The following is a 26,539-nucleotide window of genomic DNA, read 5'->3' as shown; positions in this document are numbered from 1 at the left end:
CTAGCTTTTGTGGTTTGAATAGGTCTCATATGCTCCAGTTTATACAAAATTAATGTGACTACCAAATGCCATGTATATATGTATGTATATATATTAAGTATGTATATATATTGAGTTCAATCTGCCAAGCTAGAATAACAAACATAATCTATATTGTTTCTGGAAAATCTTGGAAATGGGAAAGTCTTTCTTCCTCTTTCCTATTAACCTTCTTAAATACATTTCTATCCATAGTAACTTCATTTTGGGGCTCAGTGAGCATTATTACTTTCATAGCTGATTCTGCAGGTTTTTTTTTTTAAGATTAGTAACAAGGAATCGTAAGATAATAAAATACTCATTGCTGTAATAAAAAATGAGATATTTTCTACGGTTAATGACCAACAAATAATATAGATCATCTATTGCTTTGCAATATTTTTATGCTACCATTCATTCATTCTCTCTCTCTCTCTCTCTCTCTCTCTTTTTTGGTACACCAGTAATACCTACTTTTTCCCCAGAAGATCCTTTCAGATTTTTCTTCCTCAATCAGATTCTGTCACTGCTTTTTCCTACTAGTCAGAAATGGTGGAAATTATGACTGTGAACACAGAGCACATCAAGGGAACAGAGACTAATGCTTTTCAATTTAATAGCTTTTTGTATATTGTTCTGGTTCAGTTCTTCCCTATGCAGAGTATTGCACCGTTACCTCCAAAGTCAAGGAGAGAAAATTAGATTTCAGCCTGTGCCAAAGGAAAAACAAATGAGAAGGTGTGGTGGCAGCAACATGACTAATTCATTATAAATATATTGTGTTTAAGATATGCTTTTAACCAATAAAGTATAAATTAAGATACAAATGTTTCATTTTCACCTCTTACAATACTTCAAAGGTGTGGCTTCAGAATTTTAAAGAATTAACTTGCACAGTCCAAAACACTGATAAATTATTTAAAATTAATTCTCTAGACCTGTTTTGTCAAAATGGTAGCCATTAGCCACAGGGTACTGTTTACATTTAAATTAAATTAAAATTTAAATTTTAAAACTGATTTAAAAAATCAGTTCCTTGGTTGCACTAGTTACATTTGAAGTACTGAATAGCCACATGTAACTAGTGGCTATCATTCTGGACAGCATATACACAAAAAACATTTTCATCACTGCAGCAATTTTTATTAAACAGTGCTGCTTTAGTTCTTGATGAATGTTATGATTTTTTTTCCACATCCTGATTCGTTTTAAGGCTCCTGTATTGCTAATAAAATAAATGCCTAAATGCAGTAGTGGTCCAAGACTATGTGAAAATGTTGACTGAGATAATCCTAAGGCACTAGTGTTTCTAGAGCCAATCTTTAGCAGAAACACTATAACTATTGATCAGGAACTTGGAATGTTTCTACAGCTCTGCTGGGACGTCTGTTGAAATGCTAACTGTGGTATCATAGGTGGAGGCACCATAAGGACAACTTTCAGGAACAAAAACTTAACGTTATTTAGATGCGGGTCTAACTGGAATGTTATTTCCTCCTATCTTTGCATTGCTGGTTAATTTTGCTGTTTAAAACTTCACTAAAATGTCACCTCTTCAAAAGATCCTTCTTGACCACCCCAACTACAGTAGCCCCTTCTCCCCCTTTTTCAATCCCTAACTTCTATCATACTGCTCTATTTCATTTTCACCATTGCATTTATTTATTCCTTCCATACTTGTGTACATTTATTTGATTTTTGACTGCCCTTCCTCCACTCAAATAAAGCTCATTGTAGGAGAAGGATTTTGTGATGGTCACTGCAATATCCCAGATCCTAGAAGGCTGCTGGGCAAAGGCAGGAGCCTTATAAATATTTATCACACAAATAAATCAATGAATGCATTGGACAAGAGGTGGAGATTAAAGTTATTCATGGTGGAAATATGCTTTTGTAAAATATAAAGGCATTTCTTTTCAAATAAAAAATACATTTACTCTTTTCTCCCATTTGATCTTTATTATTAATCTTCTCTAAACTTTATATTTGAAATGTAGTAACTTCAGATACACACACACACACACACACACACACACACACACACACAATTTACCTTTATGAAAGTTAAATAAGAAGTTAGCTTGTAATCAGTGAGATTGGCCATCTGGAGCAATAGCACACTCGAGATGGAGGGTATCTCTTGGGGAAACTGGGGATGTAAATCTATTGAAGAATGACAAGGGATGTAAGTCTCAGGTCCTCCCTATTCTCAAGACATCCTCTGTAAGTGGAAGTTTTGTTTTCTTTCTTTTAATTTTTTTTTCTTGCAAGATTTTATTTAAATTCAAGTTAGTTAACACTGTAAGTGGAAGTGGAATTTAAAATGGGTGATTTTGACTGTACCTTGTCTAGAAAAGAGGGTACAAATAGGCAGATTTTGGTGAGGGGGACTCAATACTAGGGAGGGTATATCTGGAAAACCTAACAGATGTAACCATGTAAATTTCAACTATGTGCCAGCAGTAACTCCGGGAGTATCAGGCTACCAAAAAATGATGGCTCCAAGGACACCATTAAGATTGTCCAACCGTTTCAGAAAGAGCCTTCTGATTATTCTATGGCTTATAATGCAAAATTTTTTTGATCATAAATAATTCATATTTTTCTTTGTGATAATTATAATTATTACTGAAAACTGATAAGTTGTCATTTTAGCTCATGCATCAGCCAGGCTTTGTGATTTTAATTTATTAACTGAATTTTTTAGAGCCTGAACCACTGAGGCAGCCTGCCCATAAACCCAAGGACTATACCTTGAAACACAGTGACTTCCACCACTGAGTAACAGTTGGACTCCAACCCAGACATTTTTAGCATCTCAAAGTACAATGCAATTCTGATTTACACTACCTTAATTTTCTTCTATATCCAGATTTTGGTTGTTCTTTGCATATTTTACAAATGAAATTTAATGTAAAAGTTTTTATAATGTTTTTATATTATTATATTATGTATATTATATTATATACAAAATATAATATATATAAATATATAAAGATAATATATTTATATATATAAAGTTTTTATATTATAAAAAGTAATACAAATAATTGTTGATATTTTAAAATAACCCCAAAATGGGATTTTTAAAGCAGAAGAGACATCATTTTAGGACTTACCTGGAGAGGTAGATTACAAATGCTTAAGTTTTATACCTTGTTTCAGGAATGTCTGGGTTACAGTTGAACACAAAATGCAACCTTTAACACCTTTTTCCCTTTTATTTTCATGTATATACTAGCAATTTCAGTGATGCTATATATGTTTCATGTCTGAAATGCATAATTAAAGACCTTTAAGAAAACAACCTGTACATGCTGTATCAGTCTCTGCCCAAAACCCACACTGAATTCTCACTTTAATATGAAGTACCATAACATTTGTTTAGTATAAGGCGGGTCTGTCTTGGGCCCAAACCAGAGTGGAGTATGTTACTGGAAATAACAGAAAGAACTCTTTATTTCATGTACAACATAACCACATACTGTGGGTTTTTGGGGCAGCATGATGGTGTATTTTTAATGTAGGATAATTATATTCATTTCTTTTCCCCAAACATGCTTTAACTCTAACTATTCTACGTTGGTTTCCCCTATATAACCCAACAGAATCCTTGCAAATAACAAATACATGCAAGATAACCACAGGATTCTATTGACAAATACTATTACTACCAAGATAATTTATTAAGACTATTTTTGTGCCATTATTAATTTGTAGACTACTTTGTAAAAAAATTATAGTTATCTGAAATTCTTGATAGCAATTAGAAGAGTAAAAATGAGTATTAGATAATGATATTGTTAACTAATTTTTAAATTTACATTAACATTGCTTTCAGTGCCAAGTAAGAGGGATTATTGCTTTATTTTCAAAAGTTTTTAGTGGCCAAAATCGTAAAACATGAGGTAACCAAAAGAAATAGTACATTTTTCCCTCTTGCTATGTTCTGACTATTCTTTAGTTTATGTAGTATGGATCCAGGTTTCAAAATGTCTATTTCTATGATTTATAAAATGTATATTTCATTGCAATACACAGCTCTCAAGGAAAGGAAAGAGGTAGATGCTGACCAGCAACACATCCCAAAAGAAGTTATGTCTTTCTTTCCCTCATCCAGCACTTCAAAAACATAATTTCAAGCTGAAAGGTCAGCAATAGGAAAGTTTGTCCATTTTCTTTCCAGGTCTCATGGAGAACTGTTAGCCCCCCTGTACTGGAGCAGCACTTAATAGGTTTTACTTGGTGTGCTACGCAAAGCCTCTCTCTGTGCCAACATGAAAAAGCCTTTAAAGGAATGTCAGCAGCTTCAGAAACTGCTTGTCAAAAGGATTTCAGTTTTCTTTCTTTGGCCTTCCTAACCACTTTCAAAGGCTTAGTTCATTCCTGTAGTTTCCATATTATTAATGCATATAGCTTGTAATGGTAATTCAGGGTGGGCCACATGGTTACAAAATTATAGAGAGAGTTGATTAGGTACAAAAATAAAAGGCAGAGCTTCACAGATTTTACAGTACATTAATATTTTACTACTGGCAATGGTTAGTGGTAGAGCGGGAAAGAAGGCAACAATTTGCTGAAAGGCATTTTAAAAAAAACTATGAATTTTGCCTTGAAAATTGCCTTAAATTTTTTGCAAGCTTATTGTAATTATTACAGTTACAGATAGACTGAAATGTCCAAAAGATTGTTTTTTTTTTTCTTTTGCCACTGGAAACAAAGCCAAATGGCACTGTAAGGAGTACAGACTAAGAGCTTTGGGTTCTGGTTTTGATTCTGGACTCTGGCTTTGGTCTTTTGTACATCGGGGTAATTCACTTATCTCTATGACCTAGGATCATAGAGATATATACCATAACTACCTTACAGAATGGAATTTTTTAGTTTCTCTTTCAGTTTAGACATAAACTTGTAGGGAAAATGGGGATTGTCGACAAGTTTCCAACTCTGCTAAAACTTAATGAAAATTCATACTAGTGACTATCCTATTTACAAATATTTAAAAGATGAGCAACAACAAAAACCCCTCTTGATGAGTATTGTTTGTATGATGATTTTCCGCTCTCATGAAATACACTTCAAAATTGAGTATAGCCCTTAAACATGAATCTATTCCTAATTATCAAATGATTCTATGAAAATGTTAGGGTGTCCCTGAAAGTATCTTCTTGAATAACATGGTCAAGTTATTAGCTGAGCATTCAAAAGACTTTTTAAGTAACTGATTATCTAGAATTCACTCATTTTATAATGACCTATTTTTCACCTCCAAAAGCTAGGAGCTTTGCTAGGCATTGGGAATAGAACAGTAAATAAGAGAGTGATATAAAAAAGCCAACTGTAACTTGTTAAACTTCTTACTGCACACAACTTCTCACTATTTGTACCTCATAAAGTTTCCAAACAGATAATGTTATTCCTGAAATAGCATTAAAGGAAAAAAATAGTCAAAATACCATTTATTTACATTATTGTACAATATTCACTCTTTATGTCTATAATCTCTTATTCACAACTGTAAAAATCAGACAGCTTGAAAAAAGAAAGTTGTTTCTTGAGTTTGGAACAAATTTATTTGGCAGAAAGCCTGATGTGAACTGCCATGAGACTTTTTAGAGACTTTTAACTCTGATTTATTGGGACAACTTAGAAGTTTCAGTGAAGAAATACTGAGTTTGATTATGGGTTGTTTCCCTAGATCCCATAGGGATATTAAGGAAGAAATGTTTAATACACTGAATTATTTTTTAAAAAACTGTAAAAAACTGTAATATGGCCACACCATATTAAAATGAAATCAGTACTTTCAAGTGTCTATATTTCAAATTCAAATGTCAATGACTTCTTGACCAAAATTGAGAATTTTATTTCCTACTTTCTTGTTTCTTCAGAGGATCACTGCTTTTGCTTTTTGCCTTTTGGTATTTTTAAAAATAAATGGGATAAATAGAACTAGTTTAAAAAAACAAGGAACTTAAGTTCTTGGTCCTTCATCTGAGGCCTTAGGTATAGAATTTACTGCTGAACTAAGTGTTATGTCCGGAGATAGCCCCTGTCAAGAAGATTGATTAGAAGCCTTCCCAGCAGGCAATGTGAAGGCTGACAGAATTCATAAAATATTCAACCCTCACCTGAAAGTCACACCCTCCTATAGCAAGTACCATCTAAATGTGGAGTTGTGTGAGTGTATATGTCTTAATTTTCTTTAATTTCCCAGACAGACTCATTCATCACTAGAAACATGAGAAAACATCCTAATAACTATAAGTTCTAACACTGAAAACACTAAAAGTAATCATATTTACTAGGTTCAGTAGCGCAATCTCACCTCGGTCTTTGAAATTTGAGCATATGGCCTCAGCAGTGACAATTTCAGTGTGAGGAACATTACAGAGGCAAAATCTGCCTTCCTAATGTTGGTTCCTATTCTGCCTCCGCACATACACAGAATAGGCCCCCTTCATACCGCAGTGTTTTAAATATTTGAGGTCACAAAGCCCTTTTAGTGATGTCTACTGTAAAATCAGCTCTTTTAACTTTTTCTATGAATTAACTTTTTTTTCCCCTTGTGAATTAACTTTTTTTTTATAATGATTTTTTATTATATTATGTTAGTCACCATACAGTACATCCCCGGTTTCCGATGTAAGGCTCGATGATTCATTAGTTGTGTATAACACCCAGTGCACCATGCAATACGTGCCCTCCTTACTACCCATCACCGTGAATTAACTTTCAATATGAGTTCTGATATACCAAATTGGGAAAAATGTTTTATGATTTTAGTTGAAAATTTTTACTATTTGATAGGAAAAAAATTACTCATTTTTAAGTTAAATCAGAATATGACCTATATTTATCTTTAGAAAATAAGTTGCCAAGGATTGTTTCCATGTATAATTCATGCTACTCAAACATTCTACTCAAACTATGGGAACAGAAAAGGACTAGGGCTTGGGACATGAGAATGCCCCATCCTTCCAATCTGAAAATGAAAATCAATCATAAGGAAATTTACAAATAAGTTTGCTAAAGATATGTTCAGATTCCAAGAGGCATTCTTATAGAAAAGATAATACATTATAAGCTATTTAATTTTTCAAAACATGAATTTAAACTGAAGAATGTGGAGCTGTCACTGAGTTTAAAAATTTTTGGAGATTTGGATATTGTCAAATTCCTAGAATTAGCCAAAGTGAAGTTAAGAGCATAGTCCTCCAAATTGCCAAGACTGCCCAAGACTTCTGACCCCAACTGCAACAAGGTAGGGTCCAACTATAAAGTTAGATAGAGGGAAGATTCCACACAGGACCACCCTCACTTCTCACACAAGTTCAGGGGTTCCCAAAAACATTCTAAGATTTGAAGACTCAAAAAAAAAAAAAAAATCACTGGAAACTATTATACTTTAAGGTTTCAGTTCTTATAGGGAGAGAATGCAGATCAAAAATCAGCTAAAGGAAGAGATTCATAGAGTAGCATCTGAGAAGCTTCCATTATCCTAGGGGTACATTACCATCCTGGTATCAGTGTGTGATGATATCCATGGGCTGCTGCCAAACAGGGAAGGGCACCTGAGCTTCAGCGTCTTGAATTTTTGTCAGGGCTTTATTTTGCAGGCATGTCTGATTGATTGGCTGTCCACATGATTGGATTCAGTATCTAGGTCAATGGATACCACATAACCCAAAGCCCCCACCCACCCTAAATCACATGATTTTTTTTTCTTGTATAACCTGTCCCCACCCTAACAGGGTGTGTGACAGGGAATACCTCCACAAAACCCTTGGCAAACAGCCAGACCTCCTTTTGACCTAGTCTAACTCTTTATAACACGGCAAGTATTTAATTCAAGGGTCAAGGATAGATTTACAAATTTAAAAATAAAAACAAAAATAAAAACAAAACCCTGAAACCAAACACTTAGTTGGAAATTCTTAACACTCATTGACTTTAAAGAAAAGGAAAGCAAAGTAGAAGACAACTTTAGTGCCCAGTATCAACATAACCCAGCTCTAAGTTTGATGTGAAAGTAAATTCAACTACAGTGTTATGAAAATCAATTTCCCTATATAAAAAATAAAGCCAAGTAAGTGAACAAGTCTATAAATTTGTAAATAAAATTACAGGTAAACTTGTGAAAACTTTTAGATGTTGATAGAATTATTTTATTTTTCTCTCATTCCATGAATAAAAAATATATGGGTTCTTTATGGTGAATTGTTTACCTTAATCACCACAATTACAGCAAAATAAATTACCCTGTTATTATAATTTCACTTTTTCTTAGAAACGCTGTAATAAGGGATATGTTCAAAATGAATTATTTTCACAAAATCTAACTTATGGAATGCTTCACAAGAGCCACTCTATATACATATTCTAAGAAGAATGTAAGAATCAATTTATTCACTATGGGAAAACAGAATTCTTTAAATGAAAGCCAAAGAGGATGAGCAAGATGGATGGTATTTAGTTAAAACTTTACTTCCCAACCTTGATTTTAATTTGTCATACTTTTCAGGTTTCATATCACTTCTGATAACTGTTACTTTGGTAACCACACTCTTTAGAAACCTAGTTTTTAAGACCCCTGAAGCTTCCAATATAACATATACTGACTTCATGAAATTTAAAACTGTAAAAGTGACATATTGGTGTTATACATTAAAAAATTTTTTTTAAATTTGTGCCAGTCATGACAATGTCTCACATTAGTGCATCTCTTTTAAACATTCAAACACATTTCACATATCTTATCTCATTGTGAGATGGATTATCTAGCTATTAACTGCCTTATTTGGTATCTCTGAAATATATAGTCCAAAAAGGAAATGCTTATCATGTTAACAATATTCTGGCATCAGAACCCAGGCCTCCTGACTTTTAGCCTAAATTTATTTTCAATAGAATATATAGTTTTTCTTCCATGAAACAGGGGATAGTTCATTGTTAGTTCAAGTTATCTCTTCCTCAGAAAAGCCTTCCTGGATATTATTGATCAGGTTTTTTAAAACTAAAACAAAACAAATATTTATATGTGTTTATTGCACCATATACTTTCTTTTCTTTGAAGTTACTACAGGTACAATTTTATTTGTCTTCCGATTCAGTGATTAATGTCTGTTTCCCTGCAATGAGTAGTAAGCTCTTTAAGCAAGTAGCACAAAGATTCTTATCTTCGAGAAGAAACTCAGGCTCAGTTGTGGAATCCCGGTCATACAAGTATCCAAAGCCTGGGCTTTTCCATTTTTACTATAACCTAGTATATTTTTTTAAACACAAAGAGACTCAATCCAGATTTTCAACTAAATAAATTAATTAAATGTAACTATGTATCAATAACCACTTCCCATAGTTTCCTACATAAACTATTTCCCATATTATATATTTATGCAAGGAAAAAACATCTCCCAAAAATACCCAGGAGGGAAGTAAAGGAATTGCCCTTACATGTATATTTAGTAAACCGTATGATTTTTTTCAACAGTGTTCAGAATTCTCTTCACAAAATTTATGTTTGATCCTCTATCTGTTCTTTTGTTTATGTGAGCAACAGAGAAACTAGGTTGATATACATGATAAAGATATTTTAACACAATTACAGTATTACATGAAAAAGTTTGAGGAACCAAGCAGAAGCTCCGGCATTTCTATTTCTGATAGTAAGTGCAAATGCCGTAGGCAACTTGGAAAATGTTGTCTATTCCAAGGGACTTCAGGATTATGGACGAGGAGGGTTATGTGTCAGGGGCACACAAGTGGTCAGCTCTTCCATCAGCTCCTTTGAGCTTCAGCTCAAGGATATAACAGTCTTTGTTCGCTTCATGGTCTCACCAGTAACTGCTACAAATAACGGCACTTCACAAGTAGAGTAGTGCAGCCCAAAGAATGCAGAGACTCAGCAACCTTTCCAGGTGAGATGCAAAGAAGAGTGGTTTCACAATATCCACGTTTAATTCTCCATAAAAATGCTTCCTGTCCTGACAGATTAAGAATACGATGCACCTTTTCGTGAGTGAAGTTTCAGTAAATAACATTTTTACAGAGAAAGGGAAACACTGTAACTTCTTTTTTACAGAAGTCTCAATATTCTCAATATTCTTGAAAGACCTGGTACTTCTCATCCAGTTCCCGATCAGACATCTTGTTCTTTGGCCCTCTCTGAGTCCCTTCATAATTTCAGCTCCCTGTGACATTTAAAGGCAAGCTTGCTTGCTTGCTTGATTTTTAAATTCAGTCCTAGTCCAGCCACCCATTCCTAGAGCAGCATTCTTAGGGCTGCTTTTTTGTCCTGATCTTCAAATCCCTGTTTTGCTAGTTGTCTTCAATCCCATCTTTTAGGAATGGGGCTTTGTCTTCCTCTTAGCCGTTCCTCTCCCAAGAGCCACCATTTGTTCAACGTTTGTCATTAGCTCTGTTCCCTACGTTATTTTCCTACCTGGTCACTCCTGGGTCAAGTCTGTTGGCCAGTTAACTGAGCCTGCAGAACAAAGCCTCAAGTTTTCAACAGGGCATGTAAGATCCTATATGAAGGAGTCCCACTTGTGTCTCTCCAGCTTCATTTTTCCATTTCCCTGCTTTGGTTTTTATAACAAAATTGATTAGCTTCCTACTGCACCACACCCCTTCTTACCTCTGAGCTTGGCTAACTTTACGTTGTTCTTACAGATGCAGATTAGAGAAGCCTTTCCCAGTTTATGTGGCTTTTTCCATTGTGTCCCCACTGCACTCACATTAGCCTATTACAGCACATCATGATGCATTAAGGTGATCTAGTTACTGATAGCTCCTCTGCTAGACTGTTATCTCCCCGAGGAAAAGAACAGAGGGTGACCTGGTCATCATGTCATTCCCAATGTCTAGCTATTCTTTGGTAGCCAGTCAAAACTTCATTGAAGAATAAAAAAGAATGAATGAAAGAGTACCAATAGTTAGTTTCTTAAGAGCAAGGATTGTTGTCACAGACTCCTTTGCAACTCTTTACAGTCAACCACAGAGCTTCTCACAACACTGACAGTGCTAGTAATAATAACAACATCATCAGCAACTATTACAATGATAATAGCAATTGCTGAAATTACTTGAACATCTGTTGTGTACCAGTCTCTGTGCTCAGTGCTCTACACGGCTTACAGTTTATGAGTGTTTCTGAACTGACAAACATTGCTATATAGCAGTCCTCATGTTGTATAAATTAACAATACTCTCTGGATTAATTGCCAAATAATCACGTCACTTTGCATTTTAAAGTATTTCTATAGTAAACTGAAAAAATTCTCACCATGGTGCCTACAAAATGGCAAAACTGTAGATAAACAGACATTTAGTGAGCTTGATTCACAGGAGGCTAATCCTACTCAAGATTAATGAATAGTGGGCACGGATCCTCATCTCATTGGACATCTTTGCTAGCCAGGTTAAATTATATTATTGAAAGTTGTCACTGTAATTTTGAACAAGGACATTTTTAGTCACAGTCCAAGGTAAAAGTCATTGAATACTTTAATAGCTTTTGCCTACCTGTATTTTTTGAAAATGATATGGCTTCACTGTCACTTAATGTGTTACAACCTTCACAGTTACCAAGCTTCTTTTATGCCACTATATTTTGAGCTACCAAATGTATATACAGCATCACTACACTACAGATTTTTAAAAGGTATTCACAATTCCATCATTCTAAGATTTGTCTGACATCATTTTTCTGTAATTTCCCTTTTTTGTCAATACATATTTCAAATAATGCAATTCATGATATGTAAAAATTTAAATTTTACTCTTCTATACTTGTGTATATGTTATAATCATGTCCTATTGTTTCATACATTCTCCCTAATTAACCTTTTAAATGATCACATTCTATTTCTTTCAGTTGACATACTATTTATTTGCTACACCACTACCATATTACTGGATAATTTGGGCTGCTTGCAAAATTTTCTCCTACTGGCAAGAAAGCTGTGATGAATATCATTGTTCATTTTAGATTTACTTCATTATTTCAGGATGAATTACCATGTAGGGGATTACTAATTTGGAAACTATGCACACTTCCTTTTTTATTGTAAGATATATCAATGCGGTAGTTTAAACTTGAAATATTTTTTCAATCTTACTCATTTGCCATTGATATAAATTATACCTTCTTTAAAACTGTCATAATATAAATAAATTTCTATAATATAAATATAAGTAAATAAACATAATATAATGCTCTGAAACTTTAAAGTATCATAAGAAGCACATATAGAAGAATGAACAAAGTAGTCAAGAACCTCCCTCATGGAAGTTAAATGCAAAGAAGATAGAGTTAGAAGTAAAAACATTGTTCATATTTAAAAAGATTTATTTATTTATTTTTTATTTTTTCTACTTATTTTTCAGAGAGAGAGAGAGATACCACAAGCAGGGGTAGTGGCAGGCAGAGGGAGAAGCAGGCTCCTGCTGAGCAAGAAGCCCGACGTGGGACTCAATCCCAGGACCCTGGGATCATGACCTGAGCCGAAGGCAGACGCTTAACCAACTGAGCCACCCAGACGTCCCGATTTATTTATTTTTTATTCGAGAGAGAGAAAGAGAGAGTTTGGGGGAGGGGCAGAGGGAGAGGGTGAGAGAGAATCTCAAGCAGACTCCCCACTGAGCGTGGAGCCTGACGTGGGGCTCAGTCCCACAACCCTGAGATCATGACCTGAACTGAGATCGAGAGTCTGATGCTTAACTGACTGAGACACACAGGTGCCCCCAAATGTTGTTCATTTAATAAATATTTATTGAATGCTGCCATTAGGACAAGTACCATTAGTTAAATTTAATCCTATCAGTGGCTTTTTTATGTCAAGAAAAATATTTTTCAATTATATAGTTCAAGTGCTTATTAGAAAAGCTGTATTTCACTGTTTTACTATGGTTCAGGACATCTTTCTTAACACCCTTAATAGTCGCCCACCCCCCAACATCACCACCATTGATTTTCGAGGAATTTTTCAGGCAGACTGTCACACAATTTGCAAATAATGATAGCTTTAGCCTCTATTTTATATATTTCTACATGTTTTATATATTTCAACATGCAAAAGATAAACAAATGTTTTTAAGAAATTCTGAAGAGCTGGCTGAATGTTTAAATAACTTCACATACTCCACAAAGCACAATGATAATCACAACATTGTTAACTGAAAGTTTTAAAAGGGAATGGGAAAAATAAAGTCTCATTTCTGCTTCACAGAAATGTAAGAGGTCAAAAGTGGTACAGTCACAAATGCCAAATATGAAAGAAAAAAACTGGAGAAGTGCTATTTTCAAAACTTCTAATAGAAAATCTACATTTTATGCATAGTATAAATCTTGAACTAAACTGCTTATTAATCTTGCATTAAGGTAAAAGTGCTCTGAGCAATAAATTGTGAAAGTGACCACTTTCTTTGTAAAAATCTCAATATAAGCTATAGATTATGACAAACATGGAATAAAAAATATTTTTGATACTGAAAAGACTTAGATTATTAATAATTGTAGAATAGGAAGATTGATATTGCTTGGAGTGAGAGGGTTTTTCAAATTAGCTCACAATTAATATACTTTCAGAGAACATTTTTGCATGACTATATGGAATTTTTCTATTCATATTATAAATTTATATCAAACTATGATAAAACATAGCTTAGTTTCCAATAAATGCATTGAAAGCATATATATATATGTATTTTTTTACTTTTTTTCCATTGAAATATAGTTGACACACAATGTTACATTGGTTTCAGGTGTGCAACATAGTGATTTTTGTTTTAATTTTTTATTTAAATTCCAGTTAGTTAACATACAGTGTAATGTTAGTTTCAGGGATAGAATTTCGTGATTCAGCACTTACGTACAACACCCGGTGCTCATCACAAGCGCCCTCCTTAATTTGCATCAGCTATTTAACCCATCCTGCCACTCACGTCCCCTCTGGTAACCATCTGTTTGTTCTCTATAGTTAAGAGCCCGGTTCTTGGTTGTCCTCTATTTTCTCCCCCTATGTTCATTTGTTTTGTTTCTTAAATTCCACATGTGAGTGAAATCATATGGTATTTGTCTTTCTCTGACTGGCTTATTTCGCTTAGCATAATACTGTCTAGCTCCATCCACATCATTGCAAATGGCAAGATTTCATTTTTTATGGCTGAGTAATAGTCCATATATCATATATACCATATTTTCTTTATACATCTGTCAGTTGATGGCCACTTGAGCTGTTTGTATAATTTGTCTATTGTTGATAATGCTGCTACAAACATTGGGGTGCATGTATCCCTTCAAATTAGTATTTTTGTATTCTTTAGGTAAATACCCAGTAATGCAATTGCTGGATCATAGGGTAGTTCTATTTTTAACTTTTTGAGGAACCTCTACACTGTTTTCCACAGTGGCTGCACCGGTTTGCATTTATGCTGTCCTCACCACAAATGTAGCTACCGTCTGTCACTATACACTGCTAATACAACACCATTGACTCTATTCCCTATTTTGTACTTTCATCCTTATGACTTATTCATTCTGTAACTAGACACCTGTACCCCCCACTCCCCTTCACTCACTTTGCCCATTCCCCTACCCCCTCCTCTCTGTCAAACACCCATTGTTCTCTGTATTTATGGGCCTATTTGTAAGCATAAATTAAACGTTCTATTTTATGTTATTAATAAAAAGTTTTACTGAATCCAAAACAAGTATCCAAATATATGCTTAAAATGTTTGAAGTCACCTAAAAATAAGGAGACTAGAGAGAAGATTGGAAATGTAGGTGACTGTGAATCCATTCTTCTGAATACTTAGATGCTTGCCCCAACAGTCAGGAAATGTCAGTAAAGAATTTAAATATTTCAAGGAGTAAATCTTAAGTGATAGAGAATACAAATATTTTGAAAATCAATTAATATTGACATTAAAATCCAGTATTACACATAATTCCAGTTGCTTCCTAAAATGTTTACTTACCCAAAATATTTGAAAGACTGTGATTTTGTACTACAAGGAAATTTAATTAATACTCTGCTCACAGTGTCTTGGCAATTGCTCCCTTTGGTCTACTGTGAATCTAGCCCCAACTACAATATACTATTAATATCAGTTAATACTTCCTGGAATTGAACTATGACTCAGAGTAATTTTAGATTACACTTGGTTGTGTAATTTCTCTAAGTATTTCTTTCTTAAACACTTTTTGGATTCTCTGACAACAGAATATATATTTTTTAAGATTTAATTATTTGAGAGAGAGAAAGAGGGAGAGCGCATGAGTGGGGGGAGGGGCAGAGGGAGAGAATCTTCAAGCAGACTCCCCACTGAGCATGGAGCCTGACTCAGACCTGCTCGATCCCAAGACCCATGAGATCATAACCTGAGCCTAAACCAACAGTCAGAAGCCTAACTGACTGAGCCACCCATGCACCCCCATCTGACAACAGAATATTTTAAATTATTTCATTGAATAAAGTGATATGAACAACAACAATCACAAACCATTCTATTCCTTTCCCTTATAAAATACAAATTACAGCCATATTCTCTGATCTTTACTCAGCTAAAAGTTATTTTAAATAATAATTTCAAACAGCATGGAAATTTGAGTTAATGCATATAGTGAGTAATTCCAAAAGCCGGGTCTGTCTTGCTACATAAAAGCTACCATTTCCTGAGCTTACTATATACTTATGACGGAATTATTAGCCATTGTACGGATAAGGAAAGTAAGCTCAGAGATATTTTTAAGAATATTTATTGTCTGCTATGTTCAGGACATGGCACAATCCAGCAGTAAATACAGGAGTAGTTCCAGTCCTTGTCTGGAGCCTATGACAAATGCGATCTCACTCCAAGTCTATCTCTAATGTCTAAAAGTTTAAGCATTATTCTATACTGATGTAAACAAGGACATACAAGTATGCAACAAGAATGAATGATATCATTAGATTAAGAGCTGGGAGAGAATTCTTCCAATGGTAAAAGGCAAATCTATTCTTTAGAGTCACAAAAATGGCACAAAGCTTATACAACCCACAATAAACTCTTACGAATTTCTACAAATATTGTTGTTTCTTTTCATATATCTAGCCTCATGCAGACCTCTGTAACAGCAGACTGTGCAGGAATAGAGATTGGAGACAGACTTCTGCTGCTTTACAAACAACCCCAGAAATCTGGAAGATATGTGAGTGTTTGGTATTTAACAGGGAAAAACCTGCAAAGCTGGGAGTGCCTGGCAAGTTCAAACACAGCAGGGAGACTAGTGTGGTTGTCACTGAGTGAGTAAAAATGAGCAGGTTAAGAAAAAGGAGGTGAGATCAGAGAGGTAAAGAAAAATACAGTGATCATGTAGCGTTGTGGGCAACTGAAAGAACCTTGGCTTTTGCCCCAACTTTATTGTGGTCTATTGATAAATAAAAATGGTATATATTTAAGGTATACAACTTGGCAATTTGTTATAAGTATACATTGTGAAATGATTACCACAGTCAAACTTATAAACCTATCCATCACCTCACATAGTTAACTCCATATACATTGATAGATAGATAGATAGATAGATAGATATAGATAGATAGATAGATAGATAGATAGATAGATAGATAGATAGATATAGATATATTATGGTGAGAACAACTGAGATCTACTTTAGCAAATTTCAAGTAAGTGATACATTATCATTAACTATAGTTACCATGCTGTATATTAGGTCTCCAGGACTTAAAACTAAAAGTTTTACCCTTTGTGCAATGTCTCCCCATTTCCCCACCCCCTGAACTTCTCTCAATCTTTCTCTCTGTCTCTCATATAAAAATCTCTTCTTTTATGAAACAAAACCACCATCTTTCAAGTGAAATTGGGTCATACCCTATACTTACTAGGCTAGGCTAATGAGACATTGTACTTTTAATCGAAGTTAAGCTAGTGTTAATAAGGGCAGAATCTGGACAGGTCTGTTTCTGTGGAAATAAAAGGGACTATGATTCTTCAGTAGAATTAAGTAGGTAGCCATAAGTGAAGATGGTCATATTTAAGAACATATAGTTTTGTGGACAATGCTGCTATGAACATTGGGGTGCATATGGCCCTTCTCTTCACTACATCTGTATCTTTGGGGTAAATACCCAGTAGTGCAATGGCTGGATCACAGGGTAGCTCAATTTTTAACTTTTTAAGGGACCTCCACACTGTTTTCCAGAGTGGCTGTACCAACTTACTAACATAATATAATAAAAAAATATTATTGTGGAAAAAAAAGAACGTATAGTTTTGTGATGAATAAGCATGAATAGACAAGAATTTGGTACAGAAAAAAGAACCAAATGATTTCTGTGTTGGTTTGCTTTCTCGTTTTTGTTTTTTGTGGGGTTTTTTTTTTTGGTAAACAATGAAATGCTTTCCTTACTCAGAGCCTTAAGCCTTGTTCTTCTCTACTAATTGGGAAGACACTTTACCATACTTCCACGAATGCTGTTCCACAAGAGCTTTGCCTTTTAATACTATCCTTTCTAGCTCTACTGTAAAGCACGGGCCTTTGTTTGTTCCCCTAGTATAAAGAACTGATCGGTTGTCACGTGAAACCTTCTGTGTGTGTGTGCGTGCACACGTGTGTGCACGCATACACACGTGTCTGCGTGAACACACACGTGTCTGCGTATGCTAAAAGAACTCCAGGTGTGGATACAGGTTTTCTTCCTATCTTCAATTTCAGGATAATAGTTACTACTGCATTCTTTCCCACATAACAAAATATTGTGTGCTGAAACACACCCTGTGTTAGGCTAATTCTGGTTTCTTTTACATCACAAGATAACTAAATAGTCAATGTTTTTATCCTGTAGTCCAAAAGAACTTTGAATCTTCATTTGAACAATCAGATCTTCCTGTAGTCAGGTTGGTCACAACAGCAGCCTCATGTGATATACACAGTGTAAGCTCTGCAGGGAACACTCTTAAAAACCACCTCTTTAGAGGAAGGGCAAAGCTGTTGTTGTATCGCTATTTTATTCCTCTATTTCTTGGCATTTTGTTTTGATTTTCATTTCCTTGCTTGAGGTGGTTTACATTCCCCAAAGATTATGAAGCTGCATGGAAGGCTTAACTTTTTCATGTGAATATATTCAGAATTTTATCTACAGGACAAGACAGAATTTTATTTATGTGTATATATATATATATATGTATATTTATATAATTAAAATATATGTTGTAATATTATATATATGTAATGCTTGTTATATTTCCATTTAGAAGCATATCCAGGTGAACTCACTTCAAATAAATCAGTGCCTGCAAAGCTCAAAGTAAATCAAATCTCTGAAGAGGAAGTTAGCTTCCAAAAAGAATTATGCTAAAACTACCATTCTAAAGAAAGTTTCCTTTCTAAGAAGAAAGCAAAATTATCTGATATTACCTTTTACTTATATCTAGATTTTCAGAATTTAAGTAAAAACATACATACAGATTTTAAGTAAATCTGCTCATGGAAATCTTTGGGCAAGGAATAACAAACTAGCAGAACGAAATATTTTCAGTAATGTATTAGTTGATTAATGTCGTATAAATGCAATAGTAGCTCTGTTTTCATTAGATAATTCTTATACTGAGATCCTTATTCATTAGCTTGAGCACTACAAAGCCCACATGAACCAATCCCTGCTTTGAAGAAGTTTATATCTAGTTAAGGAATGCACTACCATGAGAAATAGAGAAGACAGAAATTAAACACATGCTAATTGAATGTAGATAATAAATACAGAAATCACTAGAAAGAGATTTGGGGTTGAAGAATAGTCAGAGTTTGGGACGTGTGGAAGACATCAAAGACGGAAGTTTTAGATAACCAGAGGCTTGCAATGAAGCCCCAGATATTAAAACTACAGTAAAATGAGTGTTGGATGAGTAAACATTGGGGAGATAAAGAGGTTTCTAATTTGTGTAGGGAATCTGTAATGAAGAAAAGTAGAGAATCAAGTTACATTAGTAAAAGTGAGATCAAAGAGTGGGTGATCCTAAAATCTATTTGAAGGAATAGCTGATAAGGAGCAAACTATGAAACTAATGATGAGTATATTAAAAGAAAAGTTTAAAGGCAGGCGTGCAAAGACAGACAGGTGGAGTAATTTCAGGCAAGTAGAACAGGTATGGCGAAATGACATTAATTTGAGGTAAAGTTAGTCTAGCCTATTTAGGTATAAAGGGATAACTTAGGGGGCCAGCAGTTATTAATAAAGGAAAACAGAATTTATGGATGCTTTCTCACATAGTTCAGTGACCCATGGGGAACCTCTGTGTGAAGCACTTGGAAAGCTAGAATGTAAGAACCAAGAAGCCGGGATCTAGCTGTTTTGTTTACTACCACATGGCCGGTGCCTAAAACAGCATCTCACAGTAGGAGCTCAATAAATACCTCTTGCATATTTACTATTTTAAAATATAGTTGAAAGCCTACCACCTTCCTTTTGAACTTTCCCTTACTCTTTCAGGTAGCAAAGCTTAGTGGAAAAGACACAGAATTTAGAATCAGGCAGACCTGTGTTCATCTACTGACTACTACTTACAAACCTTGTAACTAGACAAACTACTTAACTTTTCTGATTCTCAGTTTTCTCATTTGTAAAATAGAGAATTCTGTGCATCTTGCAGTGTTATTATAAGGTTTAGAGATTATGGATGTAAAGTGCCTAGATACATTCAGGGTCATATTAGTTACCCAATCCATGGTAGCTATTAATTAAGAGCAGGTATCATTCAATCATACTTCCTTTGCTTTGATCAAATCTTGTTTATTTCCGATTTATATAATTTGTCACTTTGCACTAGTGTTTATATGTCTATCTTCTCTCCCTCAATATGCCAACTTTTTTAGTACACCAAATACCAATTTCTTTAATGTGCCCAAGAAATTTTTCTCTCAAAATTCAGCATAAGCTTTTTCTCAGTCAAGTTTTCTTGAACTATTCAACTAGGCTTCAGTACTTTTCCTTCATGTTCATGTTGTACCTTTTACTCCTACATCTTGAAAGTACTTAAGTTCATGTTTGTCTTCACTCCTGGAGTATGAGCTCCATAAAGACAGGGGTGCTACCTTCCATTCATACATCCCTGGTGCCTCGAAAACTACTCTGGGCGTTATACAGAAGAAGACATGAGTATGAAAATTATCAAACCATGTGATACAAAATCCATCAAGTAAGTGGAGATTAAAAAGAATGCAGTGCCTATCAGAAGATATCCTCAACAGTAATTATTCTTAGAAAGAGGGCAGAGACCAGCGGAAAAAAGAAATTAAATTCAGATAGAGCTTAGGAACTCTGTACTATAGAGTTTTGATTAAGGAATCCAAGGTGATATGAGAGGTTAGAGAAGCAGATCTTACTCATATTTTTCATATACCTGTTTTGATATTAATAATAGTGGCTACTATATTCTACTTGAGAGTTGGTCTATGTGCTTTTTATCCATTCCTGATTCCAGGAACCAGTGATCACAAGACCTCATTTTGTCAATCAAGAACACTCCCAGTGTGCAGAACAGAAAGGCTGGTGAAAATGATCGTTACATATGCAGATACCAGTCTTTTCTGAGATCGGCCATCTAATTACACAGATAGGAAGGAGGGAAAGAATGTACCCAGAGTCAATTTCACATCATATTCTCGGATAAGTTTATCACTTTATTGATGCGACTACGATATCAAGGTAGGATGTTGGAATTTGGCCAAAACAGAGAAAACAAAATCTTTCAATGTCATTTAGTGTCTTGTAGAATAAACAAATGACTGCATTTTGTTTTCATTTCAACTACTTGCTGTGGGATGAGCCACAACGAGTGGCTATATACAGAGAGACAGAAAGAAAGCTTTTATTTCTTATTCCTTGAATCTAAATTTATTAATCTACTTAAAATTGAATGAGAGATATTTAATTAAGCATTACAGAGCATTTACAGAATTCAAAAATCTATTCATGTGTTTGAACAAAAGCATCGATTTTTCCTGGAAAGTATGATGCTCTTGTGCATATTATATCAAATCCAAATCTTATTTTCCAAGAAAGGAAATAGAGTACTTTGTCTATTAAAAATGATATGAAATCTATATTTTTAAAGTGTAGCCTCTGGTAGATAGGAAATTCTGCATAAGTAGGACAATATTTCATTATTTATTGATTCACGTCTACCCAAAAAGAGAGCACATTATTTTATTTTTAAATGGATGGTATTGGTAAAATGTGGTTATTTTAATGTGCTAATGTCAACATAAAACATTTTTTCATCAATTTTTCAGATCAGTTTACAACACTGAGGGAGAAAATATTTTTCAGTATTACACTATATTCACTTTTCAACATTATAGTAAACTTACTTTGCAAGTTCATTATGTAACTCACTTTAATACACTGCTTGTTAGTGTTGTCTGAGAACCCGATGGCATTAAAAGGCACACTTAGCAAAATGTAATATTACCTTCTTGAAAAATAATACAAATCAGGTATATATAAATGCCTGACTAAAGAAAACAACGACATATACTTGTAAAATCAAAATGATGGTTTCGTATTAACTCAAATTTCCACCAGTAGACCCCCAAGCAAAAATGATCACTACCACTTCTAAAAAACAATGCTTTAATTGTCAAGTGAAATCATAGGGATCTCATAAAGATGTGCAAATCAAAGATAAAATAGCTCGAGTGCGCCTGGAAGTGGCTAAGCTCCCAAGCAAATCATCCCTATTAGTTCCTATTCATGATTTCAATTATGCTTTTTTATCTGTTCGTAACATGCAGCATTTTCTTACCCTCACATTTCTAGGCATTTTAGCTTCTGCTGACATAAATGCATTCCTCAAATAGAATGTTACAGCAATCTTCCGCTAGACATTTAAGCCCATTTGTGCGTTTATTTTTTAAGATGCTTTTTTGAAACTTCTAACTGTGAGAGGTCTGGGAAGGTAGTGTGAGAATGAATGAGAACTTGTTTTCTAAAGCGACACCATAGACACTTGATCTACCGTTAAAAAAAAAAATCACAGCCTCCTACCTTGAAAACAAACATCTCCCGGCGAAGAATAGCTAGAGTGTTAAAGTTCCCATCGCAGATGTTGGGTTTGGCTCCGGGATAGGAAGGTCTGCCAGTGGGAGGCCGAGGAGGCTTAGGCCTGTCATTCTTGCGTGGGTCAGCCGGAGGAACGGAGCGGTGTGGGGGCACTGTCGGGAGAGGTCTTGTCGGTGGAGGAATCTTGTCAGGTGGACCTTTGAAAATATGAGGAAAGCACTTGGCTCACTGAACACCGGAATAGTGCTGGATAGCTTACTGCCGAGGACAACCACTCATGAGGGAGGGCACAGACTAAGTGAGCTAAGAAGTCTTTAAGATTGTATGTTTTCTGAAAAAACAAACCATCGTACCCAACAAACCACTGCCGAGTCTCTCAGAAAGTCCTTATCATGCTAAGTTCTGAATCCAAGTCACTGAACTTTCTTTGTTAATTTTTAATGATATTTCTTATAGCTTCGCCAGAGTCCTTATTGGAAAAGCTGCTTTCAAATCTTTTTTGGAAGTAGGTGGTGTATAAATAATACATAAATGAAGATGAATACTGGAACCATGCATGTAAGCTCCACCAAAGTTAATCCTAGATTTGACAATGATTCTATGCAAATAGTTCTAAAAGATAAACATGAACGAAGCAAAGTTTATGCTACCCTGTGTCTCCAACTGTATTTATAACCTTTTCCTGACTTTCATTTTCTTCTTCTAATGACATGTTTTGACAAATTGCTAGGTGAGAGTTTCATTTGAATACTGAATCTAGAACACCTATTGATTAAAACGCCACTAGTAAAATATTAATGTGAAGAAGTATTTCTAAAAAGAGGTTTCTAAATTAAGCCAAAGTTTACACATATAATTTGGTGCAGATGTAAAGCATTATTCCTCAAGGGATTTATGTTTTCAAAAAGAAATACAGAACTGTTCGCACTTAGTATTTAGATATGGAAAGAATATTCTTTTGCAGACCTTCAGTCTAGACTACTAATTCATGAGGTCATGAGAAAGAGCCTTCCTTAACCTCAGTTAACCACTTAAGAGGAATTTCTGATGGCACAAATTAAGCATAGGCCAGCGCGTTCGACACATGTGCTACTTAGTCTGAGACGTTTCCCTTTTCTCAGTATCCCCAAAATAAAGAGCAGCACAAAAGCTGACTTTCCCCCCCGAATCCTATTTTAACCCTGAGAGAATGGTTACCACTGAGATACTGAAATTGAAAAACTAATGAATGCAAAACAACTTAGTGATCTTAAACTATGCTATTTAAAAATGCAAATGACACCTTCTGGATACTGGATATTAACATACAGATAACACATATTTGCCTTCGTATTGTAAAATGAAAGCATCACTTCACTAATTTAGTAAAGCATACTCTCTATATGTAAATTATAAATGTCAAGTTCTTAACAATTATGTGTGAAATAAATGTCTTTATAAAGGTCAATGGTTCTGTTGAGGGACTTAGGATTAAAGTAAATATGTAGAATAGTCTTTCTCCCTTTTGTCTTAATTTGTATTCACTGACTGAACCCCATAAATAAAAATGATCTTAGTATATTAGAAATTTATTTTGAATTATGTGTAAGTAAACTTCGCCATTTGTTAACTTCCACTCTCATGTTTGTTAACTTTCACTTAGTCAATAATTACACACTTTTGAGGTCATTTTATTATAGCCATTACACAAGAGTATTTTTTGCAACCTCAAAAGTGATTTATCTAGTAACTGTCTAACATCAAGTATCATAAACCGAGGGTCAATCTGTCAGTTTTAACCAAAATCTCAGTATCTTACAAGAAAATCTTGTATTTCTCATTGTTTTTATTGGTTATATTCATTTATTACATTTTTAACCTGAATTTTAAACACTAAAGTTTATCATACCTTTGCTGTAATTGCAGGTTTCAATTAAACTCAATAAGAAAAATTTATCAGTGTGTAAATTTACTATAATCTGTATAAGAAGGCATCTGGACTGTTGCCAACAAAACTTGATTGATATAAGACTTCTGCCAGTAGGCCAGGCTATTTTTTTCTTATTTCGGTATTTATCTCTCTCATATACTTAGAGCATCTCTCTCAAAGAAGAAAACACAGCAGGAATTCTGGACTTCACTGTAGGGTTAACCAAACAGAAACAGTGGTAACCTACCATAAATTTTCTGGATGCCTTGCAAATCATCATTAGGTAGTTTGAAGTTGTCAGTTTCCATGTACTGGTAAAATGGGGCCATGATGGCAGTGGGGTCATTGGAATGCTCCAATCCCAGAGCATGTCCCAGTTCGTGAACTGCTACAAGAAATAAGTCATTTCCTGTGAAAATGAGAAGAAAAGATGCTATTATAACTAATATCCAAGTACAGATTGGAAAGGACAATTTGGTGTTATCAAAATTTCACCCAAGAAAAATAGGAGGAACTCTTTATTTCAACTATCAGTATGATTGTATCATTGGATTTTCTACTGGCATAATCCAATACTCTATTTTTGAAAAGGTGGGGGATCAGAGGTAATGTTAATATAGTCACAGAAATTTGGAAACTGAATGGAAAGAACAAAGACTAAAAGTTGAAGAAAGAGCAGCAGCATCAGAAATTGCTACTACTATTGTTGAAAAATCCTTCAAATTGGAAAACATGTAATATACTTTTATATATCTTTACATTGCACATAATGCTAAGAAGTCAGTAAAAAATACAGGGCAGATACAATCCCTACTTTTACACAGGTGAGTAAATTAAGGTGTAGAGGTGACAAGTCTTGTCAAGAACAGCAAATCTTTGCATTTACAGAGGTGTGACAAGAACTTAAGGTTATTTTAACTCCTAGATGAAGGCTTTTCTTTATATTAGCCTAGAATATAGGAATACAGAAGTGTAAAATAAAAGTCATAGGCTAGCAGTCATTATAACTAGGATTCTAGTCCCAGCTTTGTGAATACAAATACTAATCAACTCATATGCGATCTGAACAAAATATATTTTATTAGAGTGGCTGTTTCTCACAGAAAAAAAAAAATCTCTCCCACCTGTAAAAGTTGCACAGTGAAGTCTATTTAGTGCAGACTCTCAGAGAAACTTTGTGCGGTCACAGCCCTGCTGATGCCCCTACATGTTGCACCCTTCCGGATCATCATAATTTAGCTCAGGAGCAAAAGAGCCAGTCCGACATGTATATTTGTTAATTCTAAAACTTTAGTTAAACTGTGTGAGCATCCAACAGTTGGGACTATTATACTTCTAAGGGTCATGATCCTAAGTAGAAAGTTTATGATTGAACATAAAATGTAAAGTTTTGCACTGATGAATTGCAAATGATTTCAATGAACTTCTTGAGTGTCATTTTTTGGAAAACTTTCTTCCAAACATTTTTATAATGCACTGTGATAATTCCCTTCAGAGGTTTTTTGTTTCATTTTGTTTTTGTTTTTTGTTTTTTTTTTTCACAAAAGCAGAGTACATAACAAACATTTTTTTCCTACTCTGGAGTAGTTTTTCATAGAAAAATGGATGAAACCATGGGGCTGATTCATCAAATGGTCTTCCAGACTGAAAATGAGCCATTCAAAACACTTCAGGGGCCTACATGACTCTCAAAGAATAACTGATTAAATACTGGTGTGAAACAAATTGGAAGGGTTTAAAAAGAAATAGAAATTAACATTTCCAATCTCAGAGAGCTTATTTTCTCCTCTTATAAAATTACTTAAATGTGCAAATCAAGATACAAAAAGAAAGATAATATAATATGCATTAGGTTTAATTAAAAAATATTAACTAGATTTATTAAAAGTTTATGAACTTTGCCCTGGACATTTTGAACATTTTACCTGCGTTTTCTCATTTAATTCTTACAATTATCCTTTGAGTCAGTTACTATTATTATGTCCATTTTTAAAATGAGAAGACAAGACTTGGAGATCATTAAATGCAATTTGCAAATTCAGGTAGCAAGGTGCAGATGAAATTCAAACTTCTCTCAGTCTGATTAGAGATCATCCTTTGAATTACTACAGTAAATCACACAGCTATAAAAGTATTAATGTGCCCAACAGATCAGACAATGTAGCCATGTGAAAACAATCTCATTCATTAAATCATCCATCCATTCCACTACTTTCACTTCATGCCGACTATGAGTTAGGCATTGATGTAGGCTTTGGCAATATAGTAGTGAACAAAACATATGAAAAATCCCTGCCCTTATAGCATTTACATTTTAATGGGTACTGGAAAGAATCAAGATAGAAAAGTAAAATATACAGAATGTTACATAGTGATAAATGATAAGGAGAAATAGCAAAGCAGAGAAAAGATGAAGTCGGAGACGAAAACATGTATGGAATTTTAAATAATAGTAATGGTTTGGGCTTCTAGGCGGACTGTGGTGGGGATAACTTTAAGTTTTTGCGTGGAAGAGAGACACAATCTGACTTAAATTTCAAACAGGAC

At 34.4% G+C, this 26,539-nt stretch overlaps 1 protein-coding gene across 1 annotated transcript in view; it reads right to left on the bottom strand.

Moving 5' to 3' along the window:
- Positions 1–26,539, bottom strand: part of MMP16 (matrix metallopeptidase 16) — a 290,244-nt gene that overhangs the window by 63,595 nt on the left and 200,110 nt on the right. The window contains exons 5-6 of the mRNA XM_045806016.2: positions 24,240–24,401; positions 22,069–22,280 (exon numbers count right to left, since the gene is read on the bottom strand). Of these exons, the coding sequence (XP_045661972.1) occupies positions 22,069–22,280; positions 24,240–24,401 (374 nt within the window). The remainder of the gene's footprint in view (positions 1–22,068; positions 22,281–24,239; positions 24,402–26,539) is intronic.

The sequence above is a fragment of the Ursus americanus genome, chromosome 9, assembly GCF_024610735.1.
Source record: "Ursus americanus isolate L20-20 chromosome 9, mUrsAme1.1.p, whole genome shotgun sequence".
Classification (NCBI taxonomy): domain Eukaryota; kingdom Metazoa; phylum Chordata; class Mammalia; order Carnivora; family Ursidae; genus Ursus; species Ursus americanus.
This window is presented reverse-complemented; position numbering and strand designations above follow the sequence as displayed.